The 19,021-nt window shown below is 44.0% G+C and overlaps 3 protein-coding genes and 2 non-coding genes across 5 annotated transcripts; 2 read left to right on the top strand and 3 right to left on the bottom strand.

Annotated features, from left to right (window-relative positions):
- The first annotated feature begins 1,087 nt into the window (after positions 1 to 1,087).
- LOC115751175 (cinnamoyl-CoA reductase-like SNL6) lies at positions 1,088 to 4,242 on the top strand. The gene is given in 6 exon segments (XM_030688933.2): positions 1,088 to 1,305; positions 1,307 to 1,388; positions 2,364 to 2,548; positions 3,234 to 3,428; positions 3,519 to 3,672; positions 3,820 to 4,242. Coding segments are annotated over 6 exon segments (1,116 nt in total). The 5' UTR covers positions 1,088 to 1,125; the 3' UTR covers positions 4,140 to 4,242.
- Positions 4,243 to 5,555: 1,313 nt separating this feature from the next.
- LOC125312989 lies at positions 5,556 to 5,656 on the bottom strand. Its single transcript, XR_007197024.1, has one exon. It is a non-coding gene; the product is annotated as a small nucleolar RNA snoR1 (small nucleolar RNA).
- A 4,382-nt stretch (positions 5,657 to 10,038) lies between these two features.
- LOC125312978 lies at positions 10,039 to 10,599 on the top strand. Its single transcript, XM_048273087.1, has one exon. It carries the CDS (start codon positions 10,039 to 10,041, stop codon positions 10,597 to 10,599), a length of 561 nt encoding a protein of 186 aa, XP_048129044.1.
- Positions 10,600 to 13,591: 2,992 nt separating this feature from the next.
- TRNAP-UGG lies at positions 13,592 to 13,663 on the bottom strand. Its single transcript has one exon. It is a non-coding gene; the product is annotated as a tRNA-Pro (tRNA).
- A 2,278-nt stretch (positions 13,664 to 15,941) lies between these two features.
- Positions 15,942 to 18,100, bottom strand: LOC115751091 (MYB-like transcription factor EOBII). The gene is made up of 3 exons (XM_030688805.2): positions 17,904 to 18,100; positions 17,658 to 17,787; positions 15,942 to 16,473 (listed from the first exon to the last, which is right to left on the bottom strand). The coding sequence occupies exons 1-3, from the start codon at positions 18,040 to 18,042 to the stop codon at positions 16,116 to 16,118; spliced, it is 627 nt and encodes a 208-aa protein (XP_030544665.1). The 5' UTR covers positions 18,043 to 18,100; the 3' UTR covers positions 15,942 to 16,115.
- Between the last annotated feature and the right edge of the window lie 921 nt (positions 18,101 to 19,021).

The following is a 19,021-nucleotide window of genomic DNA, read 5'->3' as shown; positions in this document are numbered from 1 at the left end:
CTTAAATTAGCTCAGACATCCATCATCGATGTCGAACGATTGTTGAGCCATGCATGGCCCATTGTCGGAATTCTTCGGAGCCTTGCACGTTGTCATGGAATTCTTCCAAGTTCCAACCGAGGGTCCCTTTTTTTTTTTTTTTTTTTTAAAGACGATTTCCGCCAGAGGAATATTGGTGATACTTTTATGACAAGGAAATATGCGTATTGAAGTAAAAAGAGTAGTATTATCACATGAAAAGAAGGTTCCCGATAAATACGAAGATCTTAGGGCGATGATCTTCAAACTCGATCACGTGGACGACGGTTGCAACTAGAAAATTATCTCGGAGTTTTCTTTTTTCTTTTTTAATTAAAGAAAGATCACCATTTCGTTAATTCTGGCCGACCATTGATTGAGATCTTAAGTCCCTTAAAAAATGAATAATTGGAAATATGTTCATTTGAATCGTTTGAATTTAAAAGTTAATGAGTAATGTTTTCATTATTCACGAAAATATTCGATTTTAAAAATAATTATTTATATAGCGGTTAAAATTAATAATCATCGAAAAATATTTTCATTATTGATAATAATTTATATCTAATAATTAATATAAAATATAAAATATTTATCACTTTTTATAAAAAAAATATACAAACAAGATAAAGTCCTTCGAATCATGCGATTTTCGTGACAGGACACTTCGGAGCACGCGGCCACGTCACGTTAGCGCAGCCTCTCAACTAACCGGCGCGTGTGAGTAGCTCGCCCCCACGTGCGTACCGGCCCTTCAACACGTGAGAGAGATAAGCCCCAACGCCACTTCCCGCTACTTACCGGCTCCCATTCACCCGAGCCGAGCCGAGCCGGTGACTAACGCAAGTAATTAAGAACAGGACAATAAAAGGGAGCAACAAAACGGAGGAGCAAAGGGAAGGGGGGCGTCGTTTTTGCATGACAGCGACCAAGGCGAGAGTATATCTCCCAAGTTCGGCGCCCTTCCGTTTCGTTTCGTCAGCCCACTCCCAAGGACGAAGAAGAAGAGAGAAAAACGCACTCCGCCTCTGGGTGTCGGACGTTCCTTCGGTCGTCACCGCCACCCTCGACCGAAAGGTCGAGCTTTTCCCCACGTCGAGAAGAGGTATGGGGATCGTGCGGTCGGAGGAGAGGCAGAGGGCGGAGATAGAGGAGCTCCGCCGCATGCTGCTGGCGTGCGCCGCCGTCCACCGGAGGAAGGACGACGACGGGCTAGGCGCTCCTCCCAGGGCCGCGGCTAGGGACGACGGGGACGGCGACGGCGAGAGGACTGTGTGCGTCACCAGCGGGGGTGTCTTTCTTGGGCCGGGCAGTCGTGAGCCGGCTCCTGCTCCGCGGGTACTCCGTTCGGATCTTGGTCGACAACGAAGGTACGCCCGATCTGCCCGCGACGTAACACGGATGTTCTTTCCTCCAAACTTGTCTCGTTGATCCTCTTCCTCTATGTCGGCAATAGATTTTTGCTTCCATCCATTTTTTTGGGTTCTTGGCTTTTGGATGAAGTCTCTAAAACATAGCAGCAGCAGCAGACTGAGCGAAAACCGAAACGTGGAAGATGAGTCCCCACGGGGCAATTGATATTGAGCGAAAACGACCTCGTATTGCACCATCAGCCCACAAACCCATTCTCTCCTTATTTTTATCTTTTTCTGTAAACATTGCACGGATGCCACGTACATATTTTCAGTGTTTAGCTTCAAGCGCTTATGCGAGGCAATAGTGAAAAACATTGAAGTGGACATTGGCAAAGGAAATTTGCCGACCCATTTGCCTAGAAAAAGGCTTGCCTTAGGTTTTTCCCGATCTTCGGTCGATTAATTGTATATTGTCACGTGACGTGCTGGCGCGACGTTGTTATTTTTGCCGATGCGAGTCAATTCACATCTTATTAAGGGGAAAGAAGGGGGGGAGGGGGCGGGGTTTGGGGTGTGTGGGGAAATGGGTCCTCGGCTCATATTTTGTAGTCTGTTTGATGATTTGGATCTACATTGGGCCCAAGATGGCTCAATCCTTTTCTTTTTGGAAAGGCGAGTTGAAGGTGGGTTTAATCTTAGGAAAGGGTAGAAAACCAGCCAATTACAGATTTCGTTTTGTACACCTCAATGTAATGCAAACCCTCAAAGACGGATCCATCATGACCGCCGGTGGACTTCCCGCATTTGATCATTAATTCCTTATTTAATACGAATTGAAATTTGCTCGAATCGACCTCACCGTGCCACGTCTTCTTAGTTTCCGACACTAATGTTTTTGTTGGGAGGACACGGAAATACGGTCTGTGATTGGGGGTCGTGGCGTGGGTTGACTCTCTCTCTCTCTCTCTTTTTTTTTTTCCTTTCCTCCAGAGGACATGGAGAAGCTGAGGGAGATGGAGACTTCGGGAGAGATGGGGAGCGCCGCCCGGAGCAATTTCAGCGCAGCGGTGGCGAAGCTGGGCGACGTGCAGAGCCTGTGCGAAGCGTTCGAAGGATGCGCCGGGGTCTTCCACACCGCGGCATTCGCCGATCCGGCGGGGCTCTCTGGCTACACCGTGAGTGGTTCATGCTACCCTTCCTTTCTCCTCGTTGCACCAGTATGTGCTGGTCTGAATGGTCCCGTAAAGAGAAGGTCTCGTACGATAATTCTGTAGGATAAGCTCATAGTACGTCGAATCGCTGCATGCCGATATAGTCCTAGAACCGTAGAACGTGAAAGCTTCCCCTTGTACTCAAAACGGTTTGACACGGTTCGCTACACATTTGTGGCAAAACACACCCATCACCCCAGCCCGTCACGTAGGGTCGGTTGGAGTTAAAATGAGAGTCTGGGGGTCCTCTGTCATCCCACATTGCTCGCATCAATGTCGAATTGAAGGCAAGTCTGCTGCTTATGTCTGTAGAGTCTCTGTCTCCCCCTACCCTTCGAAGTCGTGGAGGATGTTCCGTAGCGTAGGCTCGGATCGATCGTCTTCGGTTTGATCGGAGCGCTTGGTAGCTCCTGAAATGTGTTCCTGATTCGGTAGAATTAGGCCACCTTCTCTAACATCAGAAGAAGGGGTGGGTTAGGTAGATTGATCGACCTCGCGGTCCAGACATTAGAGGGTAGCGTTTCGCTAACCACTTAGATATCCAGTCAATTTTCTCGAGTAGTCGTTCTGCATGTACATGCTGGCTGATAATTGTGGTTTTCATGGTAATTGACTGACCTAGATGTGGACTGATATGTTGTCATTGTAGAAAGCGATGGCGCAGATAGAAGTGAAGGCGAGCGAGAGCGTGATGGAGGCGTGCACGAGGACACCGTCGGTGAGGAAGTGCGTCCTCACGTCGTCACTCCTGGCCTGCGTATGGCGAGACCCCGGCCGGGATCACCTCCCCCGTGTGATCAGCCACGACTGCTGGAGCGACGAATCCTTGTGCACCAGCAGGAAGGTATGGCTAGACCAACATACTTTTTTCCTGGAAAAACGTTCTAATTGAAGAGAAGTCAATGGAGTTTCTTATATGCTTCTTGATGCCCAGCTATGGTATGCCCTGGGCAAGCTCAAGGCTGAGAAAGTTGCTTGGGAAATAGCAGAAGATACAGGGTTCAAGCTGGCCACAATCTGCCCTGCTCTCATCACTGGCCCTCAATTCATCAGCAGAAATCCTACGGCTACAATTGCATATCTTAAGGGTACAGCAACATCACATGCCCTCCAATTTTTCAGAGTCCATCATCCAAAGTTCACATTGACGTCCTTCAGATGTGGTTAACTTTAGTCGTGAGATACCAGTCAAATCATCTCGAGCTGATCGGTTTTTGTTTTTGCCTCGAGTTCAGGGGCCAAGGAAATGTACTCGGACGGGGTGCTAGCCACGGTGGACGTGGCGAGCCTGGCGGATGCTCACGTGTGCGTGTTCGAGGCGATGATCAAGACCGCATCGGGGAGGTACATCTGCTTCGACCGTGTGATCGGCAGCGAAGACGACGCGGCGAGGCTGGCAGGGGAAATGGGGATGCCGGTCGATAAGATCCGCGGGGAAAGCGGCGAATCGTCCGTGCAGCAACCGCATCCGAGGTTCGAATTGTCTAATCAGAAGCTCTCTTCCCTCATGTCGAGATCGCTACGGCCGTGTTACGGTGAGTCGGGGGCGATCTGATTTTGGTCCCCTATTGCAATGTCGCTTGTTTACCACGTCCTGTCCATGTAAAGGCTGAGAACGATGCAGATGAATATGAATTTTGCGGTCGGATACTTAGAAATTTCAAGAGGCCCGTCTCTTGGGAAAGCCAACAGAGATCGAATGACCAAGAGTATGTGCATGAATCTGGAATACCAAGAAAAGACAGCCCACTGTACATTTCCACTGTCTTACGACGATGAAAATCAAATGGGCACTTTGAATTCGAGTTTTGAAAGCGTGTCGACTGTCGAGTAAAAGAGAAGCACGTAAAACACTCGAAAATCGAATTGGCATCCAACCAAGATTGAGTTCAATATTTTATTATTAAGGTGTCAAAGTAGGTTAAAGAGTCATATTATAATTTGGGGATAATATTACGAAAAATTTCAATTGATACGCTTATGATAAATTTATCTCAAATTATTTTTTGATCATAAAAAATCTCAAATCGGTAAATCTATGACAGATTTATTTTAAATTATTTTTTTGACCACCAAAAATCTAAATTAGTATGGCAAATTTATCTCACACTTGTAACAAATTTAGTTTCCGTTAAATTGGGTTAACACAATTAAAAAATCTCTAACTAATACAAGTATGACAAAAAGAGGAAAAAAATCTCAAATTGATACACCCGTCAAATTGTTGAGTTGGATTTAATATAGGTAAATTTGTCATGAGGTACATTTATCATATCAATTTGAGATTTTTAGTGATAAAAAAATAATTTAGGATGAATCTATTACAAGTATACCAATTTAAGATTTTCACGAACTCTTTAATTTATATTCAATAGCATGGATAAAATATATATTAACCAAGTTTTAATAAAGAGATTTGAATTATCAACTTAATTATATTTGAATTTTAAATAAATTTAAAGACAAACTCATTTTTCAACCCTTTTAGTTCATAAAAATTATTAATTTAATAATTATAACAATTATTAGTTGGGTCAGGCATGTGATATTGGCTTTGTTGAATTGAATTAAATATGAGTGTTCTAATGATATGAATCGAATCAAATGTGGGTTGAGTATTGATTCCATCTGGGTTGAGTATTGATTCCATCGAACATGAATCGTTAAATTTATATGACATAGACATAGATCAAAATAGGTCGGACCATTTTCGACCTTACACAAATGCAAATCACTGATCTCGCTAAAGTCACTTCCTTTAGCGCAAAAATCTGGCCAAGGTTTTGTTGGTCGGTTCTTATTCATACTTCGTTCCTCGTTGAAATGAGACGGCCCTGTACAGGAAGCATCTCCACTTCACAGGAAAAGAAGAGGAGCAGAACAATCAAACCTAGAAAAAATCGAATTGAAAAAATTGACAAACAAAAGAAAAAAGGAAGTAATCGAAACATGGAGCGATTTGGTCGGGCGGGGCTCAGAGAGTTGCTGTATGTGCTCAAGGAAGAAACTCCATTGTCGGAGCTCTTCTCATACAAGAGGTGTCAGAATATAGAAGCACTCTTCATCTTCGCCCTCTCCCTCGACGCGACGCAACACGACCAAAAAGCCAAAACCACCCACGAAGGAGCAAAACCTTGATAAGACCGTCACCTCGTGACACATGAAACAACGACGATCTTCGAAAGAAAGGAGATAAATAACGAGGGAAGCAGCAGAAACAGAAGACGGGAGAGGAGGAGACGGCGGGTCGGCGGCCTATGTCGACGCTTAGGGTTTCTTCTTGCGACTTGCGAAGGTAGAACGATGACGAGATCGACAAATTTATAGACGAAACTTGGGGCCTCTTTTGGGTCGGAACTCGGGCTCGGAAATCGAGCACAGGCCCATGGTCGCCTACTTGGGTTCAATGAATGGGCCGGCATGGAGTCGGGCTACGACTTTGTCTATAACCCCAAGACTACATTGGTAATGAGATACGATGTGAAATCTTGTCATACGTATACACTGTTCGGTGAGTCGCAGTAATTTAGTTTGATATTATCATATCCTATCTTGTTCATTATTTGTGATGACGGACATATCAATCTAAATGAATCTAACAATGCACAAATGGAGATGATAACGATCTCTTACGATTCACTGCTGTAAAAATCACAAATGCGCAGATGGAGATAACCTTCATCAATTAATAATCATCTTAAACAGCAATTGAGCGCACTGCAACATTTCAGAGCCACGAGCTTGATTGTGACAAGAAATGTAAACCAGCTACGGGAACGTTGAAGTAAATCGGGTAGTGAATGCCAAGATTTAGTAAGAGAAAAGCCGCGATTCACTTTTATGCTTTCGAAAAGCATAGTGTTTTGACTCTCCGGCTAATATTATGATACTCCAAGGTGAACTATAGAATTGTGGAGGAGAACGGCCCGTTGCTTTCGTGGACTTTTGATGTGAATCGAAAAACTACGAGGGAGGAGGAGTTTCGACTCTCTCGCTATTTTTGTGGAGCTTTGACGTGAATCGAAGAACTACAAAAGAATTGTGAAATTTCAACATGAAGCAAAGACATGGAGGAGAACAAGACTTTTTAGAAATTGCATTGCCCCTCAATATTCGAGAAGTAAAGAGGTCCTTTTCAAGTTTAAATTTGTTCATTTAAAATCCGAGTTCTTATTAGAGGTGAGCAAACAGAACCGATCGAACTAGGAACCGCCCAAATTAGATTGAACCGGCCGGTTCGATCCCATTCCTAGGCGCATTGGCCCGATTTTTGGTTCCATAAAATTGAAATCGGTAATTATCGGTTCGGTTCCCGGTTTCAGAGGTGGAATCGCCCACCCCGACCGGACCGACCATTTTTTTAAAATTTGATTTTTTTTAAAGTTTGTAAAAAAAAATCATTTAAACTCTTAATTATTAAGGTTATTTTTACACATTTTAAATATGAGCACGAGTTTCAAGCACACGCAACCCGTTCCATTGGATCACCAGGGGATAGGACTCGATCGGCGGTCCTCGATTCTAGAAACTCGAAATCGATCCCTCTAGTCTAATTCCCTATTTCGAGGAGAGATCGGATCGAACCGATAACCGATCACTCTTAGGTCTTATACTCCATTTTTTTTTTCTAAGCATTCTTCTCTTTTTTTGATTTTTTAAAAAATAAAAGTTGATACTAAACTATATTCGTATATTTTATTACTTATAGTACAACTTAGAAATAAAATCATGTATATAAAAAATAAAGAAAGATGTAAATTTGCTTTCTTTTGTTATTTTGAATTTTTTTATTTTTAATAACATAATTTAACTATTTAATTTTATTAATTTCAGAAAAAAATAGCTTTTACATCACCAATATAAGAAATCCTATCTACGTTTGCTCCACCAAAAGGCATTTTTATCCTAATTATATGGCTTTTATATACGATTTTATTCGTTCTATATTCGATTTTATGTTTTTGATCAGAAACCAAATAGTAGGAAAAGATGATGATCATCGAAGGTAGCCTTATCCGACAAGGAAAAATGAAAAATCAAAGGTAGCAACAACACTAGCAGTCGGTCCTTTATCACCGACTGCTTAACTTCTCAATAGAGCCGAAAAGGTACAGTTTACCAGTTCAACAAGGAGCTCTCGCATATAAAACAAATTGCAGATGCAGTGCCGCTTCCTGCCCTGAACAGAGCAGAGCAGAGCAGGGGCGCATTCGGCATCCCCACAAAAGCCTCGTTTTCATGAACGAGGTGAAGAAACAGAGGCGGTGGCGCGTGCTTACAGCGTCCCACGTGCGAGGGCTGATGCGGTGGCGGGAGGAGGAGCTCCCCGCCATCGAAGGAGGAGAAGAAAACATATTTCCTATATTCGCTGTCATCGGGACTCACCGAGAGGAGCAAAAAAAAAAAAGGAAAAAGAAAGAAGAAAAAGAAAAGCTTAGACCACCCTCTGACTCTCATGATTTTCATCATGTTATTCAGACGGATATCATAGTTCCGAGGAGAAGATGCTTCCCTGACATCATATGCGTGAGCTTTTTCCCTTCTTGCCTTGGGTTTTTGAATCATAATTTATTCATCAGTCACAGAGAAAGAGAGAGAGAAGGGTAGATCGACATTAGCATCGTCTTCGTTTTCTGCGAACAGAGATCTCTCTCTCCCTCCCCTCCACGTCATATATACTTCAGCGCACGCTGGACAGTTGACTGTGGAAAAAACTACAGGAGATTTCCTCTCCAAGCATCGCCGAAGCATTCGCGGACTCGAAGCGCCTTCTTTTGCTCGGGAGACGCGACCTTGCGCATTCACCGCTCGCATCCAGTCTCTCCGTCTCTCTCCGAGGTGCGCCCGATTTCATTCCCTCCCTCGCAATCTCATTTATTTCTCCAAGCACCTGGTCCGTTTCCACCTGTGAAGAAGTCGGCACCAGACGCATTTCGATTCATCCACCGTCCTTTTCCGCCTTCTGCGGCATCTGCGATCAACGCATTGGCTATCTAATCTGCATGCTGCCGAAGGCTTCGAGCATCTGGGGCCCCGAAATTCGCGAGCTTGATGGAGCTGCTCGCGCTTTTGCCCTCGCATGATTTGCCATACGATCTCGTTCTTCCCCCTTTCCCTCGAAAACAGGGGACGTTTCCCCCGGTCTGACAGTGGCTTTTCACAGTGGGCCCCATCTCCATGCCGCCTCTACTTGCAATGGGCCCTACGGCCCACATATATAGAGAGAGAGAGAGAGTTTTCCTGAAAAAACTAAGCTCTTAGGTCCACGGAACAAGCTTTGCAGAATAATTAAGGATATGTTAGTTTAATAGATAGAACGACGTGGGTCAGGGTCGTTTTGCGATTTTAGTTAAGGGGGACATAAGCCCCCGATCTTAGCTGGGCCATCAAGACTCGCTAGTTGTACCATCTGATCCCCATGTGAAACCACATCATCTTCTTCCTCCCCCACCCCTTTCTGTCCGGTCAGGTCAGAGGGACATGTGCTTGGCATTAGGCTAAACAGCACGAAGCGGGCGAGATCAATTCGGGCATCCGTCCCCGTGTTTTTGCATCTCGCAGCGGACGAGATCGAACTATCGATTCGGCAATTCCCGAATTGGAGCAACTCTTTTTCTTTTTCTTTTTTTTGGGAGATTGACGTGTCGTGCTCCGCGTGTTTCTTCCGCTTCTGCCCCGATCCCCTCTTTTATTTATCATGCAAAGAACCAAAAGAGAAGATACATAATCACATTTATTGCGTTTGAAAGGAGGGTGGGGGGGCCGGGACGTTGGTCGAGCACATGATCCCAAAATCGATTTGGGATTAGATGGGCGTATGCAGCTTTTGATTGCATGGAGAATGACCGGACAAGGACATCACGCACGGTCGCTGTAATAAATTACGATGAGTGCCCAATATTATTCCTTTGAGGAGGGGAAAAAAATAAAGAAAAAAAAAGGAAATTTTGAGAGTGAAAGATTGGAAATTTCAGGTGAAAAAACATTAAAGTTAGGCGTGCGGGCAAAAATTTTTCTTTTTTCTTTTTGGGTAAAGTAAATTGACCTTCTTGGGTAAATGGGCTGGACAACAGCGGCCTGATTGGGTAATTACTGGGGTGAGAAAATCGGTGCCGCGACTCTCGGGACACGCGCGCCGGGCAACTCCTACTCGTACGTGTGGGGCACGCGCGTATACCCGGCGCGTGAGCCCCGGGCCTCTCGCCATTTAATGCAAGACCCTCTTTTCGGCCATTTTTTTTATTATTATTATGCCCCAAGATATTTAAAAAAAAAAATTATAAAAAAAGACTCCATTTCCCATGCCTACTACGTTGCTTCCCAAAGACAGTTATACGCACATACGCTTCACGCTTCCCACCCCCCTCTCTCTCTCAGCCGATTCCCGTCGCAGGCTTTTCGCTGCGAAGTTAGATTAAGGTCGGGTCGGATCGGATCGGATTGGATCCGACGAGATGGAAGGTCGGGAGCAGCGAGACACGCCCCACGGCCATGTCGGGGCAGCAGCGGCGACGAGGAAGAGCGGCGGCGGCGGCAGGAGGAGCAGGTTCGCCGGCGCCGACGACGAGGGCGGCGGCGAGGGATCCGCGGGAGGAGACGCGATCGAGTGCTCCGGGGAGCGGTGCAGGTCGTGCACGGCCGGCGTGGTCGCGGACTGCGCGGCGGTGTGCTGCTGCTGCCCCTGCGCGGTGGTGAACCTGCTGGCGCTCGCGCTCGTCCGGGTGCCGTACCTGCTGGGGCGGAGGTGCCTGGCGAGGAAGAAGGGCGCGAAGAAGGTGAAGAAGAAGAGGAAGTGCGGGAGAGTGGGAGGAGGGTCGAGCGAGCGGGAGAGGATAGTGGAGGAAGGGATGAGGGAGTCGGTGTACGGGTACGGGTTCGAGGAGGGCTTCGGTGACGGGCTGGAGGCGGAAAGATCGGCGTGGTTGGACCTGGAGTTGTATGAGGTGGGTCATTTGAGCTTCGGTAGAGTTTCCTTCACCGGGGTTCAGGTCCAGAGCAAGGGCGGTTGCAGTTGAAAGAAATTCGATTCATCCATCCAATTTTTTTTTTCCTTGCCTTGTATTTCATCGTTTCTCTTTTTCGGCTGGGCGGTTGCGTGCCATATCTGGTATTACTGCAAATAGCGTGTCTCTGATTATTCACGCCAAGCATCCCATGGGGTGGTTTTTGCCTTTGGTGTCTGAGGATTTTCTGGGGCATGCATTAAACCGGGGAAGAAGAAGAAGACGACGGCGGCGGCGGCGACGGGAGAGAGACGAAGGTTGATGGGTTCGAAACGTTTCCGATCAACGCACCATCTTTTCCGAAGAACTCGTACATGGATCCGTCATTGGGACACTCTCTCTTACGTTATCGTACGCTGAAATAATGAAATGTTCAAGCATTTTTCCGGCTGTCCCCTTTCTCTTTTGGTCATAGTCTAGTCAGAGATTTCACAGAAGTTTGGCTTCTTGGGTTTGGCCCCCTCTTTGACCGTCTCTTTTGCTGCTCCCCCTGCTCAAGAAGAGAACACTCTGCACGATGGGTTATTCACTGACATTAGATTTAATGAGGATGCGAATGAACTTAAGCCTTAAAGTATTAACTACTCTTCTTCAAAGTCTTCGATCCAACAGAGCCAAAAGAGGAAGAAAAAAACAAAAATCCACTCGAATTGATTGATGGCAATAATGCTAGGCAACTTTAGTCGAGTCAAATTAACGAGTGCTTTTGAGGTACTTATTAAGTATTTAAAGCGCGGATCTTCTTCTTTAATCGATTGCTGCATGAGTTTAGCAATCTAAGTCAGGTGGTTGCGAAAATCCAATGTTCAAGCAGAGTTTCATGCGTCCGGAGCAGTACAAGGTTTTTACTGAAATAGAGACAAAGTTAAAGACCGTGAAGAGAGCCCCAAGGTTTTTGTCCTGTAGCGTGGCGGGTTGGACAGAATGCTATGTCGCGACAAAAGAGTAGTCCACCTTTGGTTGACCGGCCCTGTCCCATTTCACTCGGTAAATCTAAATCTAACGGTGTTGTGACTTGCGATTTCCCTAAATAACTCCGTTTACATTTTCGAAAAATATATAATTTAAAAAATATTCTCTTTAAAGTGATCACTTATATCGCTTACAAGAATGAATGCACGAAAACTATTTTTATCGTCCGTAAAAATATTGAAACATAAATTGATGTCGATAATGAAAATCGGGAGTATGAATGAGTTCGGTCGAGTTGGGTTGGGCTGTGTTCTCATGATATGCAACTTGACCCGAAGCAATAGAAGGATGTGTTTGGCCCGACTCAAAACACTAAAGAAATAACCCAAAGCGGTTGGGTCAAGTTGAGACGGGTCAGTATGAGTCGGGTCGTGTTTCAGGGTTTGTTTTTAAAATTGATTATTTGCAAAACCTCATCTTCTACACGGACTAGATCGAAAACGACATATGAATTTAGTTGTTGGAGGATATATGAAAGTAATTAAATTCATCGCTCGTCTAATTAACGAAAAGTAAGCGTCGAAAATCGAAGTGTATAATATTAAGTGCTGCAATGTTTGAATCTGAAAATGAAAATAAGGAATATCTGACAATAGACAAAACACGAAGCGACCCAACCCATTGACAACAATTTTCTTTTAATAAAAAAAAAGTGTATTTTAAGCTTTTCATTTGACGAATTAATTTTCTAAATTTTAAGTTTTACTCTGAATTCATTACGAAATCCTCGTTGGAGAGAGCTTGTTAAGTTGTTAAGCACTTCAGTAAATAGAGTCCAGATCCCGTTCTTTACTATTGCACGAAAGAGCCCGACTTGCATCTTGACTTGAGGTAGGGGATGTAATGAGCTCGAAGAAAATTAATATAGGATAGGACTGATTATTAATGAAAAATCAAATTCGGATAAGTGAACGATATTTACATGGGAAAAACCCAAATCGAAACACGACTTGACGCGAAATATTTATATTACCTAGAATTCGAAAGATTACCCCGACGACCTAAACCAAAAGTACTAGAAAATTTAGGTCGGATCGGATCGATTCATGTTTCGGTTCGAATATATTGTTCGGCTTTGATATCCTTAGAAATGATTTTTTTATTGATTAACTATTTCAAGAGATATAAACGATTATTTTTAAAATAATGTTTTTTAAAAGTATTCATTTCCCATGAAACAAACGGAAGGGTAAAATATTCTTCATCGTCCACAAAGATATTTGGACTTAAAATTATTGTCGATTATGGAATTATTCTTCACCGACTAATTATTTCAAGTGATGCAATAATTTATTTCTTTTTAAAATTATCTCTAAATTATTCATTTTTCGCGAAATAAATAGAACCTAATAACCCGACTATGCAACTGACTTATATATTCAATGACTTCAACGAAGCACCAAAACATAAAAATTGAATCGAACCGGAAAGAATTTCCTCAAGAACGAAAGAAACATCAACTGCATGAACTACAAAACCTGATAACAAATAATTAAACGAGAAACGGAACACACAGATTCCTTTCCAGCGAATAAGGGAAAATCAAACAATGGCAACCTTGGCTCCAGCTTCTTCCAGCTGCTTCTTGGCCTCCTCGGCCTCGTCCTTGGACAACCCCTCCTTGAGCTTCTTGGGCAGCCCCTTCTACCAGCTCCTCGGCTTCCTTCAGCGCCAGGCTCGTCATCGCCTGCGCCGCCTCGATCACCCCAATCCTCGAGCTGCTCGGCACTGATTTGAGGGGGCCGCGTGGGATGAGAGGCGGAGGAGTGGACGGTGAGTGTGTGTGTCGCCATTTTTACTGTGAGTTGGAAGCAGAAAAAGAAAGAGAGAGGAGAGGGTGAAGAAGAAGATAGGACAAGGGTGAGTGCAGTTGTCCGGTCGGCAAGAGTATGGACACGAAGATTGAATTGGATATCTGACCGATAAGCGTAAAAAAAGAGGGGATTCCAGAGCAGATCGCCTCATGATGCTTCATCTAAAGCGAAGAATAACAAAGAAAGTAAAACGAAAGAGAAAACGGTAAGGGGTGGAGGGGGCATTCCGAGAATCGAACTCGGGACCTCTCGCACCCAAAGCGAGAATCATACCACTAGACCAAATGCCCTGTCCTTGCGATCAAGTCATCGCTTTATTTATTATAAAGCTTTAAAATAATGGAGACCTAGTACGACAACCTAATGAAGCGTCGGGCCCATTGGGGGCTTGTGCGAAGTATTCACACGGGCTGTCCTCCGCGAAGGTCGTCTTTCTTGAGGCCAGCTAATCTCGGAACGATGTCGGACTCCCCGACTGTGGAGGGCCACCCGAGCATTATTGGGCTTCCCACGCAATCTGGGAAAGAACTTTTCCCGAACGCCAAACATTGAGATCGACATCGAAGTAGACATCCCATCACCTCATCTCACGATGGGCGCGTCGACCGGCACGAGGGTTGGCATCGAGCCGATTCTGCGCACTCTCGAACTGGCCCTTAGCTCGTTCGATCGACTTGTGATTACCAAGTGAGCAGTTCTAGGATCATTTAGATTCCGGATACTTAGAACCTATCCATCGTAACCTGTTCCTTATTTTTTGGAACTTTAAACTTACCTTGCATACCTTAGAATCTAGAATTTACTATCCTATCACAAATTCTAGGGTTTGTTTTAGGATCTACTTAGGTTCCTCATTTATTCTTAGTCGAATGATTACGGTGAATTATCACATTTGATTATCATTATTCGTTTCTACAATCCACTGATTATAACTTAAATCTAGATGTACGAAAAATATAAAGCATTAACAAAGTAAAAGTCTCGATCATGTATATCGCCGAAAATGGAAGCTTAGACTAATGGTGGTTCCAGATTACATACGTCTCACTCATATTGAAATGCGTGATTGTTTAGCCGCCTGTTCAATCAATATCCCATCACATTGTTTTATAACCCGGGCTTTATTCGTGCGGAAATCGGCATAGCTAATAAAGCAAGATACGGACTGAATTGGAACAACCCCAAAGATATTGCTGTGAAGACGTGCTGACTCCTAAGTTTTAAAGCGACTAAGGTGAGATAATGCTGTAGGGAAATAGCTCGAGAGCAAACGTGCTTCACAACCATGGAATTCACGTTTTAAATGCCTTCGATGGCCGACCGCCGTCACGTGTTCTTTCCTTGCTTCTCTCCCACGTGCTTCGCGAACTCAATTTCATCACGTTTAGAACATGTGACTGAAATGAAAAAGTGGTGGAAGACAGGGCACACGAGCGGCCCGAATCGGTGGACATGTGCTTCTTCTCTTTCCTGCTTTCCTCCACGTGCTTCAATTCAAGAACAGCATCTTCGTATATTCACGAACGAAAGAGGAAATGGTCGCAATCCGCGAGCAGGAGTTTGTCAGATCCGACCACAAGTCATTTTAGCCTTCATTAATGCAGTGGGATTTTCATGGAGATGCCAAAGCATCCAAACGGTCTCCAATTGTCTAGAGCGACCTCTGATCTTGGTATGGTTGGTACCTACTCAATATCATGCACTTGCTGCAGTGGTTACAGTAAGGAAACAATTGTGGATGCTATGTAGTTTCGTAACTTGATACGATTAAGCGTGATCGGTTTCTGGCCTAGAATCGAGAAATGGCCCTATGATGCTTGATTCCAAAAGCAATGGAACTAGTTGGTCGTGATATTGCCGGTTCATGAACCGGCTGATTTCGATCCGATTCTCGATTTTACTTGGGAACCAGTTCATTTAAGATTTTGAATAGAGTAAGAAATTCTAATAATCGGACATAAAAGTTCCACCATTTCACTACAAAAGCATCTGTTGATCAAGTGTTTCTGGTGTAAAGGGATATGTTATTTATTTATTTATTTATAAAAGAGATTTCAAACTCGGTTTATAATCGGTATAATCAATAATGGAATTGGCAATGTCGGCCATGAGGTTTTGTGGGACCATTACCAACGGTTCCCAAAAATTTAAGCTCGACTTTAGTTAGATCATAAAGCATGGAATATGAGCCACGGAAGATTTCAATTTAGGATCTTCCGTTACGATTCCATGTGAAATTTTTGCAACACCACTAACAATTACTCTAAAATCTTACCTGTTAGATGAATGCGTTTCTAATATTTAAATAATCTAACACCAAGTATAACTAATGGTTCCAGGCTTGAAACAAGAAAACCGAACTGATTGTGTGCTAGCTCTAAGTCACGGAGCTAGAAACCTAAAGGGTTCTCCTAGAACCAACCTTGAGCGGGTCAGTCCATGCCGGTTTGGTCCGGCTTCCAGATTGAACCTGACCCGGTGCTCACCCTTAGATCCGGCGCATGCAAAAGCGGATCCCGTGTGTTCGCGAGAATTAACAGAATTTGAGGTTCGGGCGTGCGGTTATAGAGATAATATCTCCAAGATCTTATTGCAATAGATATGTTGCCACTGCTACAAACTATAAAATAGTATACAGCACGTCACATGCGACATCTGATATGTCGTGGCCTTTTCCTCTATTAAGTACAAGACCTACCGAAGCTACCAACAACACAAGAAGACCCCCCATAACCAATATTCCTAAAGGGGATAAAATTGGGCATCATGACCAGTACCACTAATTAGCGACTGCATGGGCCACAGATCCTCCACGCTCCAGAAAACGCCATCGTCCGGTACTTGGGCGGCCGGAGGAGGCGAAAACGTGAATTCCGCGCGGCAGCCTCGATCGGACGGCGGAGAATAGGCGATCCCCGTCGCGTCTGCGGCTGAAACCCCGTGATGATCGGTGCTCGCGCTTGCAGCCGACGGAGGGTTGACAAGATCACTCATCTCGGATTCTGATCGCTTGATTATGTGTTTCTGGATCTTGGTCCTCCAGTAATTCTTTATTTCATTGTCGGTCCTCCCGGGCATTTGCTTTGCGATTTGGGACCACCTGAAAAATAGGAAGATAATTACTTATTTCGGATCGATAAGTTTTTACCCTTTTCGACGATTAAAAAAAAAAACGACATATATTTTGTCTAAAATGATTTTAACAACAATGGAACTCCCCCGTGCAATAAAAATAAAAATAAAAAAGCGGTACACGTGTCGGCGGTCGGGGAAAGCCTAGTTGAAATTCTTTTAGGCACACCAAAAAAATGTATGTGACCAATTGCGGTTCACCTTTAAACCATTTACGTCCGCCAACGTCACCATCCCAAATTCTCATGCAATTAACACTAAAGAGGTTATTCCCCCGGGCACCATCATGCATGTGATTTACGTAGAGAGAATCGAGAAGTGGATGATGTCAAATGAATCTGCATGAGCGTAGAAATTATTTTTAGCAACGATTTTGCAGTAGAAATTTCGAAACTATAGGGAGAGGGGGGATTCAAACACTTTTTGAGTTATGTGCACACCCTGTTTATCTCGATGTGAAATTATTGTACATCTTAACACGCCTTCTCGTGCAAAATCCAATTAGATGGTAGGGATGCTTAACGAAAAGATTGCCTAGATGATTTGAATAGGGGATGCAAGCTGAATCGAACTCGAGATATCCCGATTGTAATGATAACAAGTGGACTATAGCGCATATCTGTTTACTCGAAAAGTTTTGAGTTATTAGGGTACGGGATGAAAACAAAGGTAGCGATGGCTATCGATAAGCTTGACAGTTCCCCATACGTTGTGATTGAACCGCATGAGCCCCACCAAGCAATCCCTTTCTCCAAATGGGCATGTCCTCCAAGAGGTCTTACGCTATAATTCAAACGTGGGGTACCCGAAAGCATAGTAAGAAACAAGGAGAGAAGGGATTTTGCTATGTATTGTCCAGCATACAAGATAGGCATGTCTAGAGAATTGCCTAAATAACCATGTTTAGATGGTCCATTGGCGAATTTCGCTTTGCTGTCAACTTCACGTGGTGATTTTGGATGTTCTTCCTACGCGCCGTGGTGGGGAAAATCAAGTAATCTGATAACCATGAGACGCTTCTGCAGTTGAATTCGATGTAAAGGGTTACGAGGGATTGTCGATTCCGCACGCCTCGAGTACCTTCGTGTTTTTCCGGGAGAGATGTATGCGGGGAAAATAAGGACACGTTTACGAAGTAGTACGTGAAATCACCTGTTTCCCCACATAGACTGCAGGTGTATGATCAGGAGCTGCTCTTCGGGGGTGATATTACCCCTCCGGACGTCGGGTCGGAGGTAGTTCAACCATCGGAGCCGGCAGCTCTTTCCGGTGCGTTGTAGACCTAAGGTGATCGATGTATAAGATCATACGAAAAAGGCTATAAAGAAGAGAAATTCAAATACAGCAATTACCGCGAAAAGCCAAAGACAAAAAGAAGCGAATATTTAAGGCTATTACCAGCAGCTTTAGCAAGAGAGTTCCATACACCTTCGCCGTGATGGTTTATGTAGTCTATCAGAATCAGATCCTCTTCAACAGTCCATGGTCCTTTCCTCACTTCAGGATCCTGCGAGCAGAAGCATGGATTCTTGTCCATCTTATGCGTGTGAGAGAGAGAGAAAGAGAGATAGAGAGAGAGAGAGAGAGAGCACAGTCGAGGAAAACGAGGTAACGATCGTTTATATAGAGGACGTTGAACTGTCGAAAACAATTTATGGCCTGCTCATGATGTTTGATAATCTGCACGAGAGCAGAGAGCTTTTTACCTACCTTCCTTGTTTTTTTCCAGGGACAGGACAGTTTACCCTTGATCTCAATTGGTTTCAAGGATAAGTGGACGTTAACGAGAGTATCTTTGAAGGACACGACTAGACAAGATTACAAAACCCGTATTTGATTGATTCGTTGGACGACCGCATGGTGGATACTCCAAGAGTGCTACTGAAAATTTGGCCGATGAAATTGAACATAATTTTGTAAAATTAAGAGCCAAAAAATATATTCACCTAAGTGAGACATTTGGTAGTCAATCAGTAATTGAGACGAATGCCCTCAGCACTTGCGCATCTCTCACTCTGTACGAATCATATGACATTAAGATTGGCTTCTAATTATCGCCATTAGGCAACACCACGTTATCATTATGCTGGGCAAGCGGGAAATGAGGTACAATAAGCTCTTCATGAACAAGTCATCAAGTACCAATCAAGGATCTAACCAGAAGATTAGTCATCAAATTAGCAAACACGACAAAAAAATATTTGAATTTCTTCTACCAGCCATATGAAACTTTAGTGCCATTCTGTCTGTTATGGAGATGAGTCATGACGGCAGTACCAGTTAGGGTGTACCCGAACCGAAAAACCAAACCGAACCGAACCAAAAATTTGCACATTTCGGTTCAGTTCAGTTTTCGGTTTGGATAATGAAAAATAACCATTTTTTCTTTTTCAATTTGGGTTATTTCGGTTTGGTTGGTACCAGTATCAAATTCATTACACTGAGCTTATACATGCCGCAGGCTTTGGATGCTTTCAAATAGATAAACAAGAAAATAGATCATCCAAGGTCACAAG

Source organism: Rhodamnia argentea, chromosome 11 (genome assembly GCF_020921035.1).
Source record: "Rhodamnia argentea isolate NSW1041297 chromosome 11, ASM2092103v1, whole genome shotgun sequence".
In the NCBI taxonomy this organism is placed as follows: Eukaryota; Viridiplantae; Streptophyta; class Magnoliopsida; order Myrtales; family Myrtaceae; genus Rhodamnia; species Rhodamnia argentea.
Note: the sequence above shows the minus strand (reverse complement) of the source record. Positions and strands in the feature narration are given on the sequence as shown.